Source organism: Podarcis tiliguerta, assembly GCF_965153285.1.
Source record: "Podarcis tiliguerta genome assembly, chromosome: 12".
In the NCBI taxonomy this organism is placed as follows: Eukaryota; Metazoa; Chordata; class Lepidosauria; order Squamata; family Lacertidae; genus Podarcis; species Podarcis tiliguerta.
In genome coordinates, this window is record NC_139545.1 from 13,688,904 (window position 1) to 13,703,717 (window position 14,814).

Sequence of the window (14,814 nt, forward strand, 5' to 3'; positions counted from 1 at the left end):
CACACCAAAACAAAAATCCTGGTTGCCCCACTTGCATGCAAAAGGGCGGCCAAGGAGGGTGGACGGGCAGGGAGGAGCAACTGCCCCCCCCCATAATAAAAAATAACTGAGGTTCTCTACCCCCCCCCCACATAAAGCCTGCTCCCCCACCAAAACCAAAATCCTGGTTGCCCCCCTTGCAAGCAAAAGTGCGGCCAAGGAGAAGTGGGCGGCCAGGGGGGAGCAACCGCCCCCACACAAAAAAAACCAACGGGTTCTCCCCCCCCCCATAAAGCCTGCCCCACACCAAAACAAAAATCCCGACTGCGCCCATGAAAAGGGCACCATTTTGCTTTGCCCTCATCCCCCGGGTTTTGCATTGCCTTGTAATTGGGTTTAAGGGTTGCAAGCTGAGCAGCCCCCTTCCACGCAAGACTTGGGAGTGGACCCCTTGAAGTCAGTGGACCCGTTCTCTAAAGCAGCGACTAGGTCTGGGCTACGACGCCGCCACCCTTGAGGGGGGAAAGCCAAACGCCTTGGGCAGACCCGATGAAAGAATTATTTCAGTCAGAGTTCAGCTCGGCCTCCAGAAAAGAGCATGGTCTGAGCCGCAGGGGCAGCAGCCCAAACAGCTCTTTCTGCTCTGGGTGAGGAGGAGCAGCGTCTTTGCAAATGCTTTGGAGTAACTTCAGAGGCAGCCCTATAGTTTGGAGGTATGTCGCCATTGGAGGAGCGGCTGCAGCAACCTTTGCGCTGCAATTATTATTTCACCCCACCGCCCTCTTTGCTCTCGCCTCCAGTGTAGCAACAAGTCAGCGAACCGGTTCGAGGCCGCGACTCCGCAGTTGGAGAGGAGCCTCTGCAAAATGGCAAGTGAGCCCGATACCACCGAAGTGAGGAAGCCGCACAGATTTGACCAGGGAGCCTTGGAGAGATACCTGTGCCGGCACCTGCCGGGCTTCCCGCAGCACCCACCCGAAGCGCTGAGGGTCAGGCAGTACAGGTAAGGATGGCAGCTTCGCGGAGCAATGGTGCTCGGAAATCAGGGCACTGAATTCAGCGAGATTCCTGCATTGCAGGGGGTTGGGCTACCCTGGGGGTCCTTTCCAAGACTACAATTCTATGATCCATCCACACACACACCCCGGCACAAGAATCGTGGGAACCGTAGTTATAGGCAGGACTTTTTTTTCAGCCAGAACTCTTCTCAACTCCAGATCCCTCTCAGGTGGGCGCCATTGCCATTAAAAGAATAAGGAAGGTGTTTAAGCTGAGTTCTCAAATTTCATTCGTGCCCTGTGCAATGCCAAAATTTGTTACCCTGGACCTATTGCGCTCCATTCTAAAGCGTAATTGTTGCGTCCCCGGCGGCAACCCCCAAGACTTTGCAGTGCACCCAATGACCAAACAGGTTGCCGTCCCCTAAATCCACCTCTGCCCCCAGGATTCTTTGGGAAATAAATTGTGCTTTTAAGTTAATGTGTGTTCGCAGCCTTTCGCAAACGCTGATCGCGCTGCAGCCTTAGGACTGTTAAATCAGTGTGTGGAGACAGATGGAAAGGAGTGCATTTAGCTGCAAACATTTCACTGAAATCTAATAGGATAAGATTGCTTTCCTTTCTCCTGCACATTCTTCCTTATCCCCTGAGGTACCCTATACAGTGGTACCTCGGGTTACATACGCTTCAGGTTTCAGACTCTGCTAACCCAGAAATATTACCTCGGGTTAAGAACTTTGCTTCAGGATGAGAACAGAAATTGGCAGCAGCAGCGGGAGGCCCCATTAGCTAAAGTGGTGCTTCAGGTTAAGAACAGTTTCAGGTTAAGAAAGGACCTCCGGAACGAATTAAGTACATAACCAGAGGTACTACTGTGTTTTCAGAAGTGTGAATTAAAGATGCTTGAATAAATTAGGACATCTCCGGTAGGTGAACAATAACCCTCAGATCCCCCCAGCTTCTATACTTTGTAGAACCTGAGATATGAAGCAAAACGTAAAGACACTTTTTTGTCAGAAATAAGTCTGCTTTTGCCTTTTCAGTGTTTCACTCCCTTCCCCACCTCCACCCATGTTATCTATTTTTATGGACATATTCCAATATGTTAAAGGAGACAAATCTTCCCTTCTTAGTTATACACAGAACATATATCCATGATTCTTTTTCTCCCATGTACCCCTCTCCTTCCTCTTTCCCCAGGTTGCTGACAATTTCTGTGACTTTAAAGCAGGCTTTCCAGGCAGTTTTTAGACTCCCAACTCCCTTTAGCCCCAGCAAACACTGACAACATCTAAAGGTTTTCTCACGCATGCTTTCAAACAGCCCAGTGCTGCTCTTTGAACCTCTAAAAACCCAGTGGTTCAAAGAGCAGCACAGGGCTGTTTGAAAGGCTTTTTTGAGGCCAGAAAAGTGTTATGTAATGTTATTCCGCTTCTCAGAGTTGTGAGAACACTTGCTTATCCAGGTGTTATTTCATTTGGAAATAGAGCATTTGAAAAATATTGGCATTTCATAATATTAGCACTCATTTACAAATGTACAGGCTGTTCATGGGTGGAGAGCTTCTAAACCAGGCATGGCCATACTTGGCCCTCCAGCTGTTTTGGGACTATAACTCCCATCATCCCTAGCTAACAGGACTAGTGGTCAGGGATGGTGGGAATTGTAGTCCTAAAACAGCTGGAGGGCCAAGTTTGGCCATGCCTGCTCTAAACAGTCCATCAGATAGCCAGTCTATCTGCTCTCAAATCAGATCTCTAGGAAGAAAACCAGCAGTCTGAGAACCCATATACAGCTCTATGTGTCTTTTGGGATCTCGCTCACTTCAGTTTGTCCTTTGTTTTCCCCACAGCTACACAGATTACAATAATTTCAGCTAATGAGGGAGGAGACAGTAATTCCTTTCCCCCCAAAATGGCTGTCCAACTGTTTCCTCATTGTGGGCCATTTACCTGTAATTCACCTAACAAAGGAGAGATGTGGCAACTTTATCAAGACTCTCAAGGCGGTCTCTCCTGTTGGAATGCCCAATTTTACAACAATCCTAGCCCATTTATGGTTGTAGCTCCACATATAATACTGACCTGCGCTATCCTGGTTGTGTTTGAGCAATCCCCAAAGGGCGGAACAAAGGATGCAAATAGGCAAGAGAGAGACACTGTTGTTATCTTGGACCATTGCAACTGATTAACTAGCTTTGAAACTGTGTTCCAGTAACCCATATCCTACCAGCAATACACCTGTTGTTTGTAAGGACCAGGTAACTTGTTTTTTAGTGAGTTATAGAGTCTAATTATTGCCCTCTGAACTCATAGAGCACACTGCATTCTGCTTTTGTGCTGTTTTTCCCCTCAGCACCAAATCTGGGGTTGTTACGGCTTCAGAGAGAAAATTTGCCACGTAATGAGCAGATGTGCTATGCATGCTCTGAACATCGACTCCAGATTTAGTATTTATATTTATTTATTTAGTTTACATTTGTGAATCGCTTCCCATAATGTACCGTATCTTAAAGCAATATCGGGGTAAAACAATCAACAATAAAAATTGTTTCATACAAAATAAAAATAAAATAAAATAAAAGCAATTTCAGATGTAAAAAAAACCAGTTTCAAATCCACTGGTATGCCTCCACTGAAAAGGCTTTCCCCAAAATGTGTTGCTTTGACTTGCTTGTGCAAGTGTTTCATAAGAAAATTTCACAGATTTGGTTGTTCTTCCATGCACCCAGACTTTTAACTAGTTAAACAAAAGTTATTAGATTTGGTAAGGGTGGACAACCAAGGTCCTCCAGATGTCACTGAACCAATAAGCACAAAATAACCCCTCTGCAGTGCCACAAATCCAACTCAATGGTGTAACGTTTGAAAATGTTCATCGCTTCTCCTGCCTGGGCCGTTATCTTTCCACAAGGGTTGACATTGATGCTGAAATCCAGCATCGCCTGAACTCTGCAAGCATTGCTTTCTCCCATTTGAAGTGCAGAGTGTTTGAGGACCAGGACATTTGCAGGGAAACAAAAAACTATTGTACTACCAACCTTGCTGTATGCTTGTGAAACATGGACCACTTGTAAGCGCCATCTCCAACTCCTTGAAAGATTCCATCAATGGTATCTCTGAAAAATGTTCCATATCACTTGGGAAGACAGGCGAACTAATGCCAGTGTACTGGAAGAAGCAAAGATCACCAGTGTCAAAGCAATGATTCTTCAACATCAACTTTGTTGGACTGGTCATGTAGTTCAGATGCCTGATTATCATCTTCCAAAGCAACTACTCTATTCTGAACTTTAAAATGGAAAGCGTAATGCTGTTGGTCAACAAAAGAGGTTTAAAGACTCAAGGCAAATTTTAAAAAATGGAGTATAAACACTGACAACTGGGAAACACTGTCCTGTGGGTGCTCCAATTGGAGAACAGCCTTTACCAAAGGTGTCGTGGGCTTTGAAGACGCTCAAACTCAGGACGAAAGGGAGAAACGTGCTAAGAAGGAGGTACATTTGGCAAACCTTCACCATGATCAACTCTCACCCGGGAACCTAGGTTCCCACTGTGGAGGGATGTGTGGATCCAGAATTGGCCTCCACAGTCACTTGTGGACTCATTGTTAAAACAGTGTTTATGGAAGACAGTCTTAGTCGGCTACGAGTGATTGCCAAAGAATAAGAATAAGACTGGACCACAACTCCTATCATCCCTGGCCATTGGCCATGCAGGCTAGAGCTGATGGTATATGGAGTCCAATCACAACCAGAGGACCACAGGTTCCCCATCCCTTTTTAATCCCTGGTTTGGTTTCTGTTGCCTTTCATTTCATTTCACTTTTAATTTGTATACTGCCTTGCTATATTACTGTACACAAGGCAGTTTATAGGCTGAAGAAACAACAAAACAGACAGCAAAGATCACACTAGTATTAACAAATCTGATCCGACACAAAAAAGTCACAGTAACTTTTAAATAAGCAACTTATATCCAATAAAGCAATATTCAATAATCCATTGGAATATAATGGTAAACGGTAAAATTAAATATCAGCAAATAATAATGAAATGGTTTGCACTTATCAATTACAATAAAGAATTAATAAACTAGAATCAATAAAAAATAACTGCAAGTCACAATGCATGAAATACCGCAAAACATACAAAACCATGTAGAAGGATCAAAATGAGAAACAAGGACACACAGCTTATAATTTTATTTTATTTTTTAATATCCCTGAACTCCTATTCTCTCTTCCCAGCTGCTTCTCTTTTTTTTAAAAAAAAGATATTAAAAGTTTTATAGTTACAGAAAAAAGTGTAAAAGAAAAAAGAAACAATGAAAAATTTAACAAACAATACATCAAAAATAAGAAAAAATAAGAAAAAGAAAAAAGAACAATCCATCAAAACAGCATAAACCCCCCCAAAAACATTTAAAAACACATCCAAATTCCATATCTTTATCTTTCATTTACTTGTTTCCTCGACTTCCTCACACCTCCCTTTTCTGTATTCTAGTTCAAATTAGCTAATTCAGCAAATCCTTTCCCTCTTTCTCAATTTTTGTTCTATAATTTATCTTAACACAATCTAACTTTAAATTTTCCACTTAACCTGTTAACAATCAGTTTTTGCTTAATTCTTTAAAACATTTCTGCTAAAACCATATAGCTTCATTCCAGCATTCTTCTAACATTCATTAATTTTGCAATATTTCTGTAAATATACTTTAATTTTTTTCCAATCTTCTTCCATCAACTCTTCTCCCTGGTCTCGGATTCTGCCAGTCATTTCCGCCATTTCCATATAGTCCATCAGCTTCATCTGCCATTCTTCCCAGGTGGGTAAATTCTTTCCAGCTGCTTCTCAAAGTGCTGGTCTGGGGGAAAGTCCCAGGGCTGGAGGGTGGGGCAAAGCAGGTGGAAAAAGCCATTGCTTGATGAACAGCAGAGTCTCTCCTCCCCACACAGTTCTTCCTCTGTAGCAGCTCTCTTAGGAAGCCTCCTAGGGCTGGAAGGTAGGCCAAGATAGGTGGGAAAAGCCATTGCCTGATGGGCAGCAGAAAGCCTCTTATTCATCACTACATTTCCATGGCCCGAAGAGCTCAGCCTGCTGAATTTTTGTTTGCTGCCCTAGGAATCTCCTTCATTCATACCTTGGTAGAGTGCGAGACTCTTAATCTCAGGGTCGTGAGCAAAATACAAGGAGTTGGTCTGGATTGCTCTTGTGGTTCCTTCCAACTCTACCATTCTGTGATTCTATAACCAGCATGTGTTGGGTTGTACTTACGCTTGCTTACCTTCTTAAAATGTAACTCACTTGGTGAGCTTTTGTGTGTGTAAAAAGTGACTAACAAGTTTTTTTAATAATAATAATAATAATGCATATCTTTGCTCACATAGCTCAGGGCAGTCAAACCCAACTTTTTACTTGGAAAAAGGCCTCAAGACCTACGTACTGAGGAAGAAACCTCATGGCTCACTCCTGCCTCAAGCTCATAAGGTAAATTTGCTGTTGTAAAACAATCCGTTTAAAGTATATTTACAGAAACACTGTAAAATTAATGAATGTTAGAAGAATGCCGGAATGAAGCTATATGGTTTTAGCAGAAATGTTGTAAAGAATTAAGTAAAAACTGATTGCTAATGGGCTAAAGTGGAAAATTTAAAGTTAGATTGAGTTAAGATAATTTATAGAATGAAAATTTGGGAAAGGATTTGCTGAATTAGCATTTGAACTAGAATACAAAAAGGGAGGTGTGAGGAAGTCGAGGAAACAAGTAAATGAAAGATAATGATATGGAATTTGGATGTGTTTATCTTTTTTTCTTTTTACTATGTATTGTTCTTTTTTTTCTTTTTTTCTTATTTTTGATGTATTGTCTGTTAAATTTTTCATTGTTTCTTTTTTCTGTTACACTTTTTTCTGTAACTATAAAACCTTTAATAAATATCTTTTTTTAAAAAAACAACAACAATCCGTTAATGAAATATCTTTGGCTTTCGTTTGAAAACATTGATTTGCTTAGCAACAGGGTGGAGAAGGAGAATGGCTCCTTCAGTTGACCGTAAGGACTGGGCTCACAGGTATAAAAGCAGAACTGCTACCGTCCATAATTTGTGGATCTTGTGCTGCTAGATTTGTGTCGAGGATTTGTCAGTAGTTAGCATTAACATTTGTTACTAGCAATGTGATGTGGTTGTGTTATGGGATGGAGTTGGTGCAGTGTGTTATGACTTGGTGGTTGGGGGTTTCAGAGTTTTATAGACCCCCTCCTGTGACGTGGTGTATGTCTGGAACCACATGTGTGTCCACCACATGCATGAACTCAACGTGAAGCTCTGAGAGGGTTGGAACCTTTTGCGTGGAGCCATCATTACATGCATCTGTTAAAAATAAAATGTGATACTGTGTATACCTTTAACCCTCATGCCCAGTAACAAACTTGTCACATCAGGAAGTAGGGCAAAAAATGGTTTATTACGCAGAAATGAAAAGAGACAGAGCATATGGATGTTTCGCATATGCGAGCAGCAAACACTCATTAGACACATACACACCTTAATTCTAAGGAATAAAGAGAGTCCCTAACTACCCCTAAAGAGTGAGTGCCACAGGCTCACATTAAAAAGAGATAACTATAAGAAAGGGAAGGGTGTACACCTGTTCTAGAAGCACACAGAACATGAAGCTTCCCCTTTAAAATCCTTGGTCCACAAGCCAACATCCTCTCTCACCTGTGCCTTTGGTTGTCTAGCAAAGGATAGGATTGATCCTTAAGGAATAAAAGAAGGGGGGGGGTCCTGTTTGAGCTGTGAAACAATGAACCATTCAAAATCTGGGGTTTGGGTATAGGCTGAATCTAATGAAACTTGAAAAAGGGGCTTCTTGAATGACTGAAGAATGAAACGCCCACATCCTTTGAACTGTTGTTTACTCCTGGGATAGCTTCAAAGTAAGGAGGGCACAGCCTTAATTTTGAGGAGACCACACATTTATGTATACATGTACCTTAAAAGAGATCCCATTGTCTCTGTAAAGTCTGGCTCCTGCTTACAGGAGGGCAGTGGCCAAATTTTGCTGAAACAAAGATTAGTACTTTGGTACTTTCTGCAACTATTGGGGTCCAGATGGTAGATATTCATTCCAGGTCACATCTAAGATAGAAATAAACCATGTGAAATGGCTAGATTAGCACCTGCCTGCAGGTAAGAGCCTGTGCTTGTAGTTCAACTCTTGAGCCACAGAGAGGAAGGGAATACACGGGTGTTATTCTGGTTAGTGTGTTTGCTTTTTATTGGCTGTTACATGTGTGAGATTGATGTAAAAGCTGTGTAATCAAAAAAGAACTATAGCGCTGGTGAGGTTGCATATTTGGTGTGAGTGGCTAATGAAAGTGATAAATTGCGAGAACTGTTGTGTGGGTGGAATGTCTATGCGGGCTTGTTTAACAAATGATATGGTTCTTCGTTTTAGACTTTTGAATTGGCGTGATTATTGTTACGTGTATGGATATTGTCCTGTGTCGTACATCTCTGCATGTGGACTTTTCTTCTTCTAAAGTTATCGAGATTGTGTTTACTGTATACTTATGTATTTGGATTTTTTTTAAAAAAGTAAATTGCTTCAATATTGTTAATAGGTGCTCTATAAATTACTTAAATGGGCAATCAGATAGCACTTGCATACATTTGGGTAAGTGCTAACGGTTGTGATTCATTTCTAATGGCTTCATTGAACCTGTAAGGATTTGTGAATGCTGGATAATAGGCCGGAGTATTTGAAGTAAGCTCCACTGAGCTCAGCTGAACTTCAACTCAGGAAATTTGGTACAGGGTTGTAACCTTAAAATTGCCATTTTATGCATGCTTGCTGGGAGTCTGCTCCATTGAACTTAGCTGGGCTTACCGCTGAATAAACTTCTATGGGATTGTGCTGCAAATCTTGCCGAAACGCATAAGAATTGCCGAATTCTTAAGTTCTATTGATCTGAATAGGGCAAGCGCATCCGTTTCTGTGGATCACAGCTTTTGTCACTTAAGCTCCTATCACTCACATTATTGTATATCCTACCATAATCCTGTTCAGGTCGACAGAGAATATCAGGTTCAGAAAGCCTTGTTTGCCGTTGGATTCCCAGTTCCTGAGCCTCTCTTATACTGTAGCGATGCTTCTGTGATTGGAACGGAGTTTTATGTGATGCAACATGTACAGGTTGGTGCTTTGATTGAGAGCTAGTGTGGTGTAGTGGTTAAGAGCGGTAGACTCGTAATCTGGTGAACCGGGTTCGATTCCCCGCTCCTCCACATGCAGCTGCTGGGTGACCTTGGGCAAGTCACACTTCTCTGAAGTCTCAGCCCCACTCACCTCACAGAGTGTTTGTTGTGAGGGAGGAAGGGAAAGGAGAATGTTAGCCGCTTTGAGACTCCTTAGGGTAGTGATAAAGCGGGATATCAAAACCAAACCCTTCTTTGATTGCAACAGCATTTATTGCACACAGTTTTCCTGCTCCGTGGGCAAATTTATTCCAGAATCCTTAAAAACATAAGACTGTCCCCACTGAAGCAGATCAAAGGCCTATGAAGTCTAACATCTTGTTCTTACAGTGACCAAGATTATTATTATTATTATTATTATTATTATTATTATTATTATTACCCCTTCTTCCCTTGGTTGGTGGAGGGTGCATTTTGTGGTTCACCTCAGGTGCCAAAATGTCTTGGGCCGGCCCTGCCTGGGACTCCCCATCCGGATCAGGACCCTAGAGTATGGGAAGAGGGGACTCTAAGCCTTTGCCCCTTACTGCAGTTCTGATTTAGATCAGCTCTACGATGCTTGCAATATGCATTGCAAAAATGTTTCTTTTAAAATGGATGGGCTCTTTTCCTCCTCTCTTCAATGCATATTTTGTTTGTGTGAGGTGGGGTGGCAATGAGGACCACAGCCAGGAGCAAAAGATTAAAGTCACACACACACCAGCCCCTTCCAGTTTGTGAAAATAAATTCTGCATTCAAGCACAGAACTATGAAGTTATGATCACGTGTTGTTTTCCCCTAAGTACAGTGGTGCCCCGCAAGACGAATGCCTCGCAAGACGGAAAACCCGCAAGACGAAAGGGTTTTCCGTTTTCAGAGGTGCTTCGCAGGACGAATTTCTCTATGGGCTTGCTTCGCAAGACAAAAATGTCTTGCGATTCCTGGGGTTTTTTTCCGCTCCCCAACCCCTTTTTCTAAAGCGCTAAGCTGCTAATAGCCTTTTAGCAGCTAATCCGCTAATCCCTTAAGCCTTTAATAGCTGCTAATAGCCCTTAAACTGCTAATAGCGCTAATCCGCTAATGGGCTTGCTTCGCAAGACGAAAAAACTGCAAGAACAAGAGACTCGCGGAACGGATTCTTTTCGTCTTGCGAGGCACCACTGTATGTTACTAATTCGATCTCTTGGTTTATCTTCATTGCTCAACTAAGGCAAAGCAGCATATCTATGTCTCAGTGCTTCTGAAAACCAGTAAAACAAAGTCATCACTGACTTTGTAATTGATTCTGGGCCTATGTATTAGGCTCCATTTGCACTATACATTTAAAACGGTATCGTACCATACCAACAGTCATGGGTTCCCTGGGAACTGTAATAATAATAATAATAATAATAATAATAATAATATATTTATACCCCACCCATCTGGCTGGGCTTCCCCAGGCACCCTGGGCGGCTTCCAACCAAATATTAAAATACAGTAATGCATCAAACATTAAAAGCTTCCCTAAACAAACTGTAGCTTGTTAAGGGTTCTGTGAGACCCCAAATTTCCCTGGGAAGAGTGATTTGCTGTTAACCCAACGGTAAGAATTGCAACTTTGCAGGGGGCAGGGAGGGATACAGGTCTCCTAATAACACCCAGCACCCTGAACAAACTATGATTCCCAGGGGGCAGCCACGACTGTTTAAAGCGGCATGATACTGCTTGAAATGCACAGTGCAGATGGTCTGGTGCATCTTGTGTTTTAAAGCTGTAATCTTCCCTGTTTGCTTCTCACCCACCTTATATTTGGCTCCTGGTGTCTTTAGGGTCGCATCTTCCGAAACACTGCGTTACCTGACATAAGTCCAGTGGAAAGATCTGCTCTATACATAGCTATAATAGAAACTCTGGCCAAACTACACTCATTCAATGTCAATTCACTGGGACTCCAAGGCTATGGAAAAGGACCAGGTTACTGTAAGAGGCAGGTAAATGATCTACAAAACCTTTCCAATGTTTCAGCCTCATCATATGACTTTCTTCACCAGTAATGTTCTCTTTGCCATTTACAGAGTGACTGACCTCACCCCCCCCCCATATTTTGTTTTATTTTTTGGTGTCAGACAAGGGATACATATTTCAACTCTTAAACAAGGAAGTTAGCTTTCTGCAAGTCTTGGGCGATATTTAAGTGGCTGGTGCCAGCAACTAATGGAGCACATTCACAGAAGCAGCAGCAGCAGCAGCAGCAGCAACGACCAGAGATCAATGGTCATTTCCATTTTGATTTAACTGCAGCTGCTGATCAAGCAAATAGGTTTTCTGCAGGTCTCTTACACTTGCAGTTCTGCTTTACCCAACAGTGTTCACTGTGTGGTGTAGTGGTTAAGAGCGGTAGTCTCGTAATCTGGGGGACCGGGTTCGCGTCTCCGCTCCTCCACATGCAGCTGCTGGGTGACCTTGGGCCAGTCACACTTCTTTGAAGTCTCTCAGCCCCACTCACCTCACAGAGTGTTTGTTGTGGGGGAGGAAGGGAAAGGAGAATGTTAGCCGCTTTGAGACTCCTGAAGGGGAGTGAAAGGCGGGATATCAAATCCAAACTCCTCTTCTTCTTCTTCTTTGCCCTTTCTGTGCTCCTCCTCCTCCTCTTACTTCACTGCTGATGTTCCCATTACAGTGGTGCCCCACAAGACAAATGCCTCGCAAGACGAAAAACTCGTTAGACGAAAGGGTTTTCCGTTTTCTGAGTTGCTTCGCAAGACGAATTTCCCTATGGGCTTGCTTCGCAAGACGAAAACGTCTTGCGCCTTTTTTTTTAAAACCGCCAATGCATTCCTATGGGAAACCGTCAATACACATTGGTGCTTCGCAAGACGAAAAAACTCGTAGAACGAAAAAACTCGCAGAACGAATTAATTTCGTCTTGCGGGGCACCACTGTATCAGTTTTCCACAACAGATCACACCACACCTTTACAACACTTGTGCTTCTGACTCTCACTAAAAAAAATGCATTTGAATTGTGCTACTCGTCTGCTGTGTGAGGAAGTGTTCCCTTTTGAAAGAAGGAAATAAGGCTATTAATTTTATGGATTAGGATAGTGGTTCCCAAACTTTCCCCCCCACGGAGCACTTGAAAATCGCCGAGCGTCTTAGCTGACCACTTAACGATTTTTCTTCCTGTTGCAGCAATTGTAATTCACTCTGCTTGATGCTGCATTATTTTAAAAGGTTTTTTGTTTTGATTTTTTGCTTCATTGGTTTCTTATAAATTGCATTTTATCCTATAACAAATACAATAAAATGCAATACGGGAAATGAAAGAAGCAATAAAAATTAACTAAGAATTGATTATGATGGATGGTGCCCTCTTTCGTCTTCAATCACAAATCCATAGAGACTGCAGACTGCCTGAATGAAGTCCATGATCTACATTTTGGGAACCCCTGGAGTAGGATCCAAAAAAGTCTGCAATCTGCTTTTGAAAGCAATATTGTGATATAATCCAAAAGAGCCATGGGAAAGTGCTGTAGCACAAACCTTTCGTCTGAGCTTAAGCAATTTATTTTTTGATCACAACCATAACATTTTCCCTTCAGTTAGGCCTCCGTCTAACATATATTTCCCCCCACCCCTTACTGATTTTATTTTCAGGTATCAACTTGGAGAAGACAGTATCAAGCAGCTGCTCATGCAGACATCCCAGCTATGGATGAATTAGCTGAATGGTTAACCAGCAACCTGCCTGCCGGCGATACGGAAGAAAAGTTGGTCCATGGAGATTTTCGATTAGACAACATCATATTTCATCCAACAGAGGTATCGTGCATATGGCTTCAGTTAGGCTTGTAGCATTTCCAGGACTATGTGCATAGAGCCCTGAGATAAAAGTAGTCCCTCTTATTTCTGTGTGCTTCGTAAGATATTGCATTTTCTGCCTCTGGGGAAGATGTCTGAATACTTTTGTGTGTCATCAGAAGCAAGTCATGGTTGACATTGCTCTGTTGGTTAGGTGCAATTTGTTTAAATTTGTTACCAGTGGCCACTTTGAAAAGGGATTGGAATGAATGAAAGATAAGGCTATGGAATGCTTTGAAATGATACATGAATAAAGGAGTCTGTTAGAAGGGGGGACATTTCCACCCAAAGATTGGATGGTGCTGAGGGTGACTTGTGCAATTGGTTTCCAATTCTCTAAGAGTATGTCTGCATAATCCTTTTTGTCGTGCCTCAAATTTATTTATTCCATAGGTTTGAGTCAATTTGGTGCCATTACCCTCATGGATCATTCCTTCACCATATTACATAAAAAAGGACTTGAAGGATAACCCCTCCCCATATAAACTGTCCCAGACTCTGTGTTCATAATCTGAGGCCCTTATTTGTGTGCCTTCTGCATCCGAGGTCTGGAGGGCCTTCTCTGTAGTGGCTCCCAGTTTGTGGAAAGCTCTCCCCGGGAAGTTTGCCTAGAGCCTAAAATATATATAATGAAAACGTACCTCTTCAACTAGGCCTTGGGCAGATTAATATTCTACAGCCTTTTAAATGTGTCTGAGGGAAGAAGGGGGTATTATTTGGCTGTTTTGTTTTACTGATTTACTTGTTTTTATCGTGACAAGTAGACAATTACGAGAAAGGACATTGATAACAATGTTCCTCGCTGAAGGAGGCCTCTTACTGCTCAATTAGATATACAAATGTCTTTAGATTTAGAAAGGAACACTGAATTATATTTTATATTGCTAATAGAATAATAGACTTCAGAGATGTACATAGGATGTTGTAATACTGAACGGAGTCAGCAGTCATAGGAATCGACCTCCATGCCTGGGAAGCTTATCTGACTTCTTCTGAATGACATGTTGTGCCAGAATGTCAGGGAAAAGGACAGTGTGAAATAAAATGCTTCAGAATGAGGGAAGAAATTTAAAATCTGGGCAGTTGAGCTGTAGCCTCTAGGCGTATCTTCCTCGTGGTTTGAACCGAGCTGAGAAAACCAGCTGGGCATTAACCCTGTAAATAAATTCACATAGTTACATAACTACCCTGTGGGAGGGATCATTCTAAAAAGAGCCCTTTAAAACTCCCCTCCAGCATCTCTGTGCTACCTCTTTTGTGAGTGAAAGTTGAGCCCTTTTTGCGCAAGGAACAAGTTACGCAACACTTGCAGAATAAAGTCCAAATCTCCGCTTCGGTCTCATGACCATAACGACAGTCAGTTCAGGCTTTGCTCTGCAATCGTCCCCTTAAGAGCAAATTCTTTCCACAAAATACTAGTCCGGTAAAGTAGCAGCATGTTATACAGGACACTGATACAAAGGTGGTGGTGGTTTTTTTTGCAATTCTTGCTTGTTTCAGTGGACCTAGCCCTTGCCTAGTAGGCTGAGCCTCTAGTTCTGAGAGGTTTTCCTCAACCTTCCATTGCAACACAGTAATATCCTTATTCAGTGTGATGCAATTATTATTATTATTATTATTATTATTATTATTGTTATTATTATTATTTATACCCCGCCCATCTGGCTGGGTTTCCCCAGCCACTATCGGTGGCTTCCAACAGAATATTAAAATGCAATAGTCTATTAAACATTAAAAGCTTCCCTAAATA

The 14,814-nt window shown here is 42.2% G+C and overlaps 1 protein-coding gene across 3 annotated transcripts in view; it reads left to right on the forward strand.

Moving 5' to 3' along the window:
- The first annotated feature begins 116 nt into the window (after positions 1 to 116).
- The window catches only part of ACAD11 (acyl-CoA dehydrogenase family member 11), a 41,187-nt gene continuing 26,489 nt past the window's right edge, over positions 117 to 14,814 (forward strand). Inside the window, exons 1-6 of one of the 3 annotated variants that reach the window (XM_083404861.1) lie at positions 117 to 692; positions 780 to 982; positions 6,369 to 6,468; positions 9,055 to 9,180; positions 11,034 to 11,195; positions 12,861 to 13,025. In XM_083404861.1, coding sequence (XP_083260987.1) covers positions 846 to 982; positions 6,369 to 6,468; positions 9,055 to 9,180; positions 11,034 to 11,195; positions 12,861 to 13,025 — 690 coding nt within the window. In that variant the 5' untranslated portion in view covers positions 117 to 692; positions 780 to 845. Of the gene's footprint in view, positions 983 to 6,368; positions 6,469 to 9,054; positions 9,181 to 11,033; positions 11,196 to 12,860; positions 13,026 to 14,814 lie in introns of all 3 variants that reach the window. The other 2 variants (XM_083404862.1, XM_083404860.1) reach the window with 2 other exon arrangements.